Source organism: Monodelphis domestica, chromosome 7, assembly GCF_027887165.1.
Source record: "Monodelphis domestica isolate mMonDom1 chromosome 7, mMonDom1.pri, whole genome shotgun sequence".
NCBI lineage: Eukaryota > Metazoa > Chordata > Mammalia > Didelphimorphia > Didelphidae > Monodelphis > Monodelphis domestica.
Genome location: NC_077233.1, coordinates 213,168,326 through 213,179,045, shown reverse-complemented (window position 1 = coordinate 213,179,045; position 10,720 = coordinate 213,168,326). Strand labels below are relative to the sequence as shown.

The 10,720-nt window shown below is 32.7% G+C and overlaps 1 protein-coding gene across 1 annotated transcript in view; it reads right to left on the bottom strand.

The window, feature by feature from the left end:
• Nucleotides 1-6,545: 6,545 nt before the first annotated feature.
• Nucleotides 6,546-10,720, bottom strand: part of LOC100010745 (cytochrome P450 3A4-like) — a 29,447-nt gene continuing 25,272 nt past the window's right edge. Inside the window, exons 11-13 of the mRNA XM_056806465.1 lie at nucleotides 10,011-10,237; nucleotides 8,016-8,178; nucleotides 6,546-7,104 (exon numbers count right to left, since the gene is read on the bottom strand). Coding sequence (XP_056662443.1) covers nucleotides 7,009-7,104; nucleotides 8,016-8,178; nucleotides 10,011-10,237 — 486 coding nt within the window. The 3' untranslated portion in view covers nucleotides 6,546-7,008. The remainder of the gene's footprint in view (nucleotides 7,105-8,015; nucleotides 8,179-10,010; nucleotides 10,238-10,720) is intronic.

Sequence of the window (10,720 nt, the reverse complement as noted above, 5' to 3'; positions counted from 1 at the left end):
TGATATTAAGTTAAGTTCATAAGAAAATAACTAACATTAGGAGTTTTCCATTCCAAATTCTCTGTCCTCTCCCTCTCCCCTTATACATTCAAAGTTAAGAAGAACAAAACTTGCTACTGATATGAATTTTGATATAAAACTAATTTCATATTTGCCATACCCTCCAAAACTGGATAGAAAAATGTGCTTCAATCTGCACTCTGAATTCATCGGATTTCTGTCTAATCCTGGATAGCATGTTTTATAATTAATTGGTCATATTGTTTATCATCAGTCCATTATCTTTGAAAAGTGATTATTTTTACAACAATGGTATTGTATAAGTTGTCCTTCTGACTGTCCTCATTCACTTTGTGTCAATTCAAACAAGTCTTGCTAGGTTTTTCTGAAAATATTTTCAGTTTTTCTTACACCATAAAAGTGTTGACTATATTGACACACCATAAATTGTTCTGCCACTCCCCAATTGATTAATATCCTCTCAGTTTTCAATACTTGACTATCACAAACAGAGAAATTAGAAACATTTTTGTACATATGGGACATTTTCCTTGTTCCTTCATTGGTTTGTAGCCACTACCAGTATTGATGAATTATAAGTGTATGATGACATTATAAATATATGACATTATAAAAAACAGCTTTTTGTTTATAGCACCAAATTGCTTTTTAAAATATTTAATTTTTCTTTCAATTACATGAAAACAAACAACTTTAACCTTTATCTTTCCATATTTGAGCCAAATCCTCCCTCTTCCTCCATTCTTAAATCTTCTTCTTTGATAAGGCAGATGGATGCGTAATAAAGTAAAATATTTTTCCATAATATTTCTTTTATGAAAGAGAACTCAATCAAAAAAAGTGAAGAGAAAAAGTTAAATAGAGTATGGTATGTCTCAATCTGCATTCAAACTCCACCAGTTCTTTCTCTGGAGGAAGATAGCACTTTTCATCATGAGTCCTTCATTGTCTTAGATCATTGTATTGCCATGAAAAGCTAAGTCATTCATAAATATTCATCACATAAAATATTGCTGTTACTGTCTGCAAGGTTCTCCCTCTCCCCCTCACTTTGCATCAGTTAATTTAGGCCTCTCCAAGTTTTTCCTAAATCATCTTTCTCATGATTTCTTATAACACATTAGTACTCTCTTACAAATACATAACACATTTGTTAAGCCATTCCCTAGTTCATGGATATCCCCTTAACTCCCAGTTCTTTGCCATCCCTAAAAGAGCAGCTATCAATATTTTTGTACAAACTTTTCCTCTTTTTTTCAAGTGTCAGTTAGACAAAGACCCAGTAGTAGTATAGCTGGATCAAACGGTGTGACAAATGCACAAACAAAAAGTGAAAGGAATTACCCATAATCACAAAGTATATATATATATATATATATATATATATATGTATATATATATATATATATTTACACATATATGTGACATGATTGACTTGATGTTTACACTGCTTTAAAATTTGTTTGGAAAGTATGTTTATGGTTATGGATGATAAATACATAAATGAAATACCACTAGTTTGTACTTTGCCTTGTACACAATGAAAAAATGGAAAACTTGACTAGGAAAATGTTATTTTTAAAGTAGCATTTTAAGAATATTAATCTGGTATGGATGCAGAAGATGGACTCATGGAGGGAGAAATTAAAAGGAAGGACACAAGTTATAAACCTACTCTAGTAATCCTCTAATACAGAGATGAGAAAATGTAGGTTTACATGAGACTGGTCAAATATAAGGTTAATGACTAAACAATATAAGAAACAGTACAAAAGAAAATTTGATTACTAGTAGAAGATGGTGAAAAAAGTTGTCATTGACTTTTCTTTCAAACATTTAGCAACCCATCTTAAATACACAAAGAATTTAGTTATTTGTTAAGGGGAATTTAAAATGTCAGAATTCAATTGAACATGGGCTTAAACAGGCTGTGTTAGGAGGTATAGATTTGATAGGGATTGGCTTTCTAACAGCTTCAAATGCTGTTCTGTTTTCACTCTACCTCGACCACAGGGTATCCTTGGGTGAAATACAGACTACCCCCAAATGCAAGAAGAGTTGTTTTGACTGTATATAATCTGAGGTATACAAGCATTTCTTTTACAGTTTCTGTCACATGAAAGACAATCCATTTTATATTTGACAAATGGTTAGCAAGAATATATGGTGGAAACTAAGGATTCTTTTACCATTTGTATAGAGAACAAGAAAAAAGACAAATGCTGATGTTCTTGGGTGAAATTCTGAAATGGGACACAAACAAAAAAGTGTGACTACTGAGGAAACTCTGAGACCAACTAGATCCAGGTACACCTAAGGTTTTGGTCAGAGTTTATACTCATAGGTTTGTAAAAGAAATGGAGAAGGAAAAAAGAACTAACTAAATTTTTCATCCACTTAACTGAGATATCAATAGTTATCTAGATTTCTCTGTGAACATTTTTATCAATTAATTGACAAAAAAACTTAATATATTCAAAAGCAACACATTGAACATTCAATTAAATAATACTGATATGATTTTAAGGTATAGGAGACACCAACAAGAGTTTTGCAGATATGTCTTTAGTAGTTTAAAGCAGCATAGATATTCAATGCAGTATATTAAAAATAAGAAATATGTCCCCTCTTCAACATTCCTATGTTCAGTATAATCAAAATCTTCAGGGAATATTATTAATTTAAAAGGTAATGAACAGTTACTCAATTCCTGATTTTCTCTATATTTATCCATTAAATCACTGGAACTTACTAATATCCAGTAGGACTAACCCTATTGGGATTCATTGTTTTTTGGAACATGATCAGCTGAATCACTGTATAGGACACTTGACACCAATGAGTATTATAAAATATTCCTCAGACATGGAGATCTCCAGAAGATCATCTGTCGTCCCATTCAGATTTTTTAAAAAGCATCTCATTTCTAATTTTTTATTCAATTCATAAGTTAATTATGTTGCTTTTGAAATCCTAGATTTTGGACTGGAATATAATAGAAATATCGGGGACAGTATTATAGATTGGGAATAAGACAGAAGATTTCCAGTACTGGTTTGTCTTTTTGTTCCTTTCTTTACAACCAGTAGAATAATTAGTATACTTGTAGAAAAGAGTAACTGATTGCTCACTTCAGAGAACCTGCAAAAATTAAGAACATTTAGAGTTCAATAAATAATTACTAACAAACACAGGAGGGAAACAGAAGTGGCTATAAATGTTTATGATATATTATGGAAAACAGGATTATACAAAAGAAGGTGAACTAGAATGTCATGTGAAACAGTGTTAGGTTGATATGATTATAAAAGAGATCCTATATTGATGTAACCTCAAGGACTCATAGAATAGTCATGTTCTGTTAACTCTTTTGTTCAAAGATAGAATCAATAATTTTGCTGGCATTTAGAGATTTCATTAACTTCTATGATCAATAATCTTGTGTGTTTCTCATAAAATGGAATTTAAAGGGTCTGATATATATTTGTCTTCAAAAATATTGTTTGCTGTAAAGAATTTTGAATTATTATTATAGTAAAATCAAAATAATTAATAACATTTATTATTATTCTCTTTGTCTTGGATATATTCCCATTTTAATAATGTTAAGTTGATTCTTAATAGTTTATTCACAAAAAAATAGACATGTAACAGTAAGCAAATGTTGAATTTAATTTGTCCATGTGGCATAAGACATTTGAATCATTTGAAAATTACAAAACAAAAACCATTCTAACTATTGAAAAATAAATCTGTGACTCCTCTCCTTAGAAATTCTAAAGAGAAATACCTGGAAATGTCCTACTAAGGCCAAAATAAGAGTGCAGAGCAGGAAAGCAGGGACCACATCCTGCCCCAAATCATGTCAACAAAGAATCAATGAAAATTTGCAGGGCCCCAGAACTAATTTTGAAAAGAGCAGGGCAAAAACGTCTGAAACTTAGATCAGTTATTACTCTGTGGAATGGGGGGTCTCGAAGGATGTACCCACTCTTCTCACTAATAATTTCTGTAGTCTGAGACTGAAGTAAAAGACAGCAAGTTTACTGTAGCTACTTAAAGGGGACATCCTCTGACTCTAGATAGAAAATGCTTAGCAGATGCTCTACAAGCAGAATATATTTGCAGATCCTTAGATAAAATTATGGAATATATAGATATAATGGTTAATTTTATAAAAGTACGAATCATTTTCCAATTGATAAATTATCAAAGGACAATGTAAAATTTAAATTAATATCCAATAACTCCAAGGATTATATTTTATAAAATGTATTAGTAATCACTTGAGGTAGAATGAACAAAAGAACAAAAGTAAAAAAAGACTGAGTAAAAACAGGTGGGTAAAATTCTCCTGCCTGGCTTTCACTCAACTTCCAAAACCTTCCTGAGAGCAGAGCAAGAGAAGGAAGACCTACATCAAAATATATCCTCCCTATGTTAGCACTTAGCTAAACATTAAATGGGATCCTGAGAAAAAGAGTCTTGGGAAGCTAATTCTAGTTACACTATATTAACACAATTTCTGAATAAGAAAATCAATGCCACAAGTAATCATAGGAAAAAATGCTCTGTTTGTATACAAAGTGTTTTCTAAATAGATTCCTGTATTCCAGAGTTTGTTTTGGCAAGATATATATCTAAGAATCCAATTTTAAGTGGTTATCTCTTACTGCTTCTTCTTGAAGGACTTTATTGATATTATATGGAAATGCTGGTGATTTATATGATCATGAGAAAAGGAAATTATATTGTCTGAAATATTTGTATCAGCTCTTTGTGGTATCAATGAACTGGAAAATGTCAGAATGTCCATCAATTGGGGAATGGCTATATATTATTGTGGCATATATTTGTAATGAAATACTACTGTGCAGTAAGAAATAATTAGCAGTTTGAGTTTAGAAAAACATGGAAAGACTTGCATTAAATAAATAATTAAGAGCAAAACAAGCAGGACTAAGAGAATGTTGCATACAGCAACAATAATGTTGTTTGAAGAATAGATATGAATGTCCACCATCAGAGAAATGTGTATTTATCAAATGGGAGAATTCTCTATTAAGGATGAGAAAGAAGGGAGACAACTTAGAACATAAAAATGTGACAAATAATAATTTTAACATAATTTTGAAAGCAAAGAAAATAACCCCTTAAAAAGCAGGTTTGACCTAGTGGAAAAATAAATATGAAATTTCATTTTGGAAAATAATTCCTTAAAAATTAGAACTAGTCAAATGAAAGCTAGTTAATCCATAAGAGGTTAAGAAAGAAATAAAAAGAATAAAAAAGAATAAAATGTCAAATATTTCATCAGAAGATCAACTGTCATGGTAAATAGATCAAAGAGAGATTACATAAGAATTATGCATTACTACAAAGCCATGATCAGAAAATATGGCTTAAACATCTTTTTTTTTTTAAGGGAAAATTTACAAGATGTAATAGAACCAGGAAGCAAAGTAAAAATTGAAAGAGCCTACCAATCACCTCCTAATAAAAGATCCCCAAAAGAAAACCCCTAGGAATATCATAGCCAAGTTCCATAGCTCCCAGGCCAAGAAAAATAATGCAAGCAGCCAGAAATAATTCAAATATTGTGGAACCACAATCAGGAATGGAGTGCTTAAAATAAAATATTCTAGGAACCAAAGGAGGTAGGATTACAATCAAGAATTACCTACCCATAAAAACTGAATATAATCCTACAGAAAGAAAAATGAAATAGAGGAAATCCAGGAATTCCTGATGAAGACTACATTCAAACATCAGACTTAGCAAAAATATTTTTTAAAGTAAATTTGAATGAGAAGTCATGAGGAATTTTTAAAATAATTCATTAAAAATTTTTATTTAGCTATTGTTACATTAATTATCCAATAACTCATTTACTTTCCATTTCCCTGTTTGAGAAAACATTCTAGTGACCTCAAATAGTTCTCTGTTTTGACAGTATCTAACCTAAGAGCAACCTTGGGTAAAATGGAGACCAGACAGGTTCTTAAGGAGAGTAGCTTTCACTATTTACAAGCTTTGGAACAAGTGCTTTTACTTTACAGTTTTTGTCACAGAAAGCCTTTTTTTGTTGTTGTTGACAAACTGTTTGCATAAATATCTGAGTGGTCAAAGAGTCAGGATCCTTTTTACCATTTGTACAGAGAAAAATAAAGGAGACAAACACTGAAATTTTGGGGTAAAAGCTTCAGTGGGACATGACCAAAAGAGTGTCCCTTGTGAAGAGCCCCTGAGACTGAACCTAATCCTTGACAGCCCAAAGCTTTTGTCAGGGTTAATATTCAAATGTTTATGAAAGGAATAGAAAAAGAAAAAAGAAATAACTGAACTATTTAGTCCACTTTACCAAGATATCTGTAGTTAACCCAGATTTCTGTATCAATATTCTGATCAGTTGACTAACAAAAATAATTAAGATAAAAAACCCAACACATTGACCATGCAACTAAATGATATTAATATAATTCTAAGGTATACTAGATATCAACAAAGGAGTTTACAGGCATGTCTTTAATGATTTGTAGCAGCAAAAGTCTTTAATGCAGAATATTAAAAATAAGAAATATGCCACCACACACTATTATAACATTCAGTGTGAATATAGGAGTCACAAGCTGTTTCAACAGCTTCTCAATGCATGGTGTTCTCTATTAATCAGTACAATCTAGTAATATCAAGTGGTACTAGTATGTTGGGATTTAGTTCTTTTGGAACATGATCAGTTAAATCAACATAGGTGACATGACAACACTAAGTATTTTACAATTGTTCTCAGATATGGAGATCTCCAAAAGGCCATCTGCAATCCATCCCTGAAGTTTAAAAAAAAAAAAAAAAACCTCTTTTCAATTTCTTTGTTTTGTTCATATGATAAATTAAGTTGCTTTTGAAGTCCAGGGATATTCTGTTCTTGGAATATAGTAGAGGAATTCAAGAGATGATTGTAGATAAGCAAAGTGAGATGGAAGATTTCTAGTGTTGATTTCCTTTCTTATTCCTTAATTCAGCTTGCAGAACAATAGGTACAGTAGGTGTAAGGAGTGGCTGATTGCTCAACTTCAGGGGAATCTGCAATAATTAAGAACATTTATTTAGAGTTTGACAAATTGTCAATGTCAAACGAGAGAAACAGAAGTGGTTATAAAGGCTTATGATATCAGAGTATATGAAAGAAGATTATAAAAATGGAGATAAACCAGCTAGAATGTCATAAATAGCAATGATAGATTGATATGATTGGAATAGAAAGTTGACATACAATTGATTTCAGAGACAGTCACAAAATGGATAATCTCTCTCTAAATATATAAATATATATACAAATTATGTAGTCATGTTCTATTAATACTATTCTGCTCTAGGATAGAATCAAGAATTTTGGTGAAATTAAGAGATATTATTAACTCCCAGACATTTAACATTACATTTTTTTTCTTATAAATAAGAGAAATTAAGAGGATCTGCTATATTTTGGTCTTCAAAACTATATTGTTTGCAATCAATAGTATTTTGTCATTATTGCTGTTATTGTTATTACAGTTAAATCAAATTAATTCTGAAGCCAGTAACTTCATTGTTCAGATCTTGACCCTTTTTTTATGTGTTTTATATTAATAATTATAGATTCAAAGGCAGCTGGGTGGCTCAGTGGATTGAGAGTCAGGCCTACAGCTGGGAGGTCTTAGGTTCAAATCTGGCCTCAGAAACTTCACAGCTGTGTGGCCCTGGGCAAGTCACTTAACCCCCACTGCCTATCCCCTTACCACTCTTTGGCCTTGAAACCAATACATAGTATTGATTCTAAGATGGAAGGGAAGGGTTTAAAAAAATTAGAGATTGACTGAATACCTTGCTTACAATAAATAGGCATATAATAATAAGCAAATGCTGTTAAATTAAATTTATTCATGTGGCATAAGACATTTTATTAAGATGAAAAAAAAATTTTAAGCATTAAAACAAAGGATGTGACTCCTCACCTGTGTCTCTTTACAAGGTCTGAAGGAGAATTCCTGCAGGAGTCGGCTAACAGCAACTTTCATACTCATAAGTGCAAATCTCATCCCAATGCAGTTTCGAGGTCCAGCACCAAAGGGCAGGTACACATAGGGGTTGATGCTCTCCTTGTTTTCCTTACTGAACCTTTTTTTTAATGAAAGGAGAAGCATAGTATAAAAAAAGATGTAAGACTTGTCAGAAGAACAATGAAACAAATATATGAATCAATCAACCAACCAATAAACATGAGTTTAGTGTTTTCTATGCTCCAGGCATTATACTAAGTGTAGTGATATTTTTAAAAAGGGTGATAAACATTCCTCGTCCTCAAGGACATGGATCTTACAATATAAGGGAAGAAGAAATACATAGAGAATATCTATAATGCAAGCTATGTATGGGATAAATACGAAACAATTATCAGGAGAAAGGCACACACCTAAAAGGAATTGCAGAGGGGGCAGCTGGGTAGCTCAGTGGATTGAAAGTCAGGCCTAGAGATGAGAGGTCCTAGGTTCAAATCTGTCCTCAGACACTTCCCAGCTGTGTGACCCTGGGCAAGTCAATTGACCCCCATTGCCTAGCCCTTACCACTCTTCTGCCTTGGAGCCAATACACAGTATTGACTCAGACTGAAGGTGAAGGTTTAAAAAAAAAAAAGAATTGCAGAAGACTTCCTTTACAGGGTAGGATTTCAGTTGGAACTAAAGGAAGCAAGAGAAGTCAATAGTTTCCTCATTGTATGATGATCTGGAGAATGAAAGGGCAAACCACTCCCGTATCTTAGTTAAGAAAACTTCAAATGGGCTCACAAAGAGTCAGACACAAATAAACAAATTTTAAAATATTATCAATAATTTTATAATCAGAAGATATTGATAATGAAAATGACATTGATAATGAAAGGAGAAGTTAGAAATAATTTTTTTAACTTTCCATTGTATTGTTAACCTTCTGGGGGTTTTAGCTACATAAAACAGAAGAGATAAAGGACATTAACAGAGAAGGAAGAATCAAGTAGTTTATTCAGAATAAAAGAAACATGGGCATATTTATAGGAAGTAAGAAATGATTCAGTAAATAGAGAATGATTGGAAATAAGTGAAAGAATGAGGATAGAAGGCACAATCTACTGGAAGAGGGGGGGGGGGCTTTCCTTTGGTAAAAGGAAGGTTATTTGATTATTCTACATAAGCATAAAGGAGAGGCTAGTGGCAGAACTCATTTGAGAGGTGGGAGATGAGGACAAGGAGAGAAGAAAGAGCTCACTGTGAATGACCTAACTTTTTCACTAAATATATAAGGGAAAGTACTCAATTGAGGGAATTGGAAGAGGGGAAGCAATGGGAGGTTTGAGAAGGGATGAAAATGTTTCAAAGAATCTTTGTGTAGAGTAGGATAGTGTGTGCATTTAGTCAAATAACTAAGAAGTATCAGAAGTGAGTTTTGAATTCAGGTCCTCCTGACTGAGTGAAAAAATATATCCTCTGTTTGATACTCCCTAAAACATTTAGTCACCATTAAGGTTTAAAAACATCTACAAAGAAGTAATTCATGAAAATACACATGGTTACATTCATCACATCCTATAGACTAGATAAATAAAAGAGGCAAAGATTATAGGATTTAGAGCTGAAAGAACCTCTAACAATGATCAGGGTTCAAAACCCACTTCTGACACTTCTTAATTATATGGCTAAGTCCAAATCACTTATTCTGTATATATGGTTTAGTTCCTTCAGTCATAAAATATGGAAAATAATGCCTAACGGTGCTGTATCAAAGCTATTGAAAGAGCCACACTAGGCATTATGCATATTGTTGTGAGATTTGAAGAGGCTCACAGTCAGCAAGCTAAGCAAGAAACACAACCAAGATTGAAACCCTGATCCTCTCTCTCAGGTCAGTATTCTCTCTAAGCCACTTCAACAGAAAATACTAAGCAGCTCTTCCTCTGTTTAAAAATAAGTGAGTACCTTTCAGGACGAAACTCTTCTGGTTCTGGCCAGTATTCTGGGTCACGATGAAGGACATAGGGAGGAGCCATCACCACTGTTCCCTTAGGAATCATCAAGCCATTGAGCTCCACAGTTTTCTTAGCAACCCTTTCAATCCTACCCGCTATGGGGTACAGCCTGAGATTTTCATTGATCACCATGTCTAGGTATTCCATCTGTACCAGGGCATCATAGGTGACAGCTTCCTGGGAAGAGAACAAAGACATTTATGCATACTAAGGGGATATATCACATCTAGCCTTCACATGCATCATCTATTACCAACTCCATTGTCAGCCTGGTCAACAAATGTGACAGTACTCTCTTTTAGAGGAAAAAAAATAAAAATATTTTTTACTATATTGGACCTATGGAATGTCGGACATCACTGTAGTTACCAATGTGCTCATGAAATTATTCAAAAATTGTAAAGTCTGGCACAGTGAGATTTGTATCTATATAAATATTTTCAAGAAAATGATCCCTTTTAAGCTTCTGACAAAATTCTTAAACCTCAGTAAAAAGAAATATTAAGATGGTACTTTTTCTTCTCTGGTTTCTTTCCAGTCTTCTTAGAACAAACTAGAAAAACTATGAAATATAGGGTAGAATGGGAGACAAAATTACTTCAATCAAGTTTATTTTTGATTCACATGAAACTTGAGAAGAGCCCTTCTTACCCTTCACTA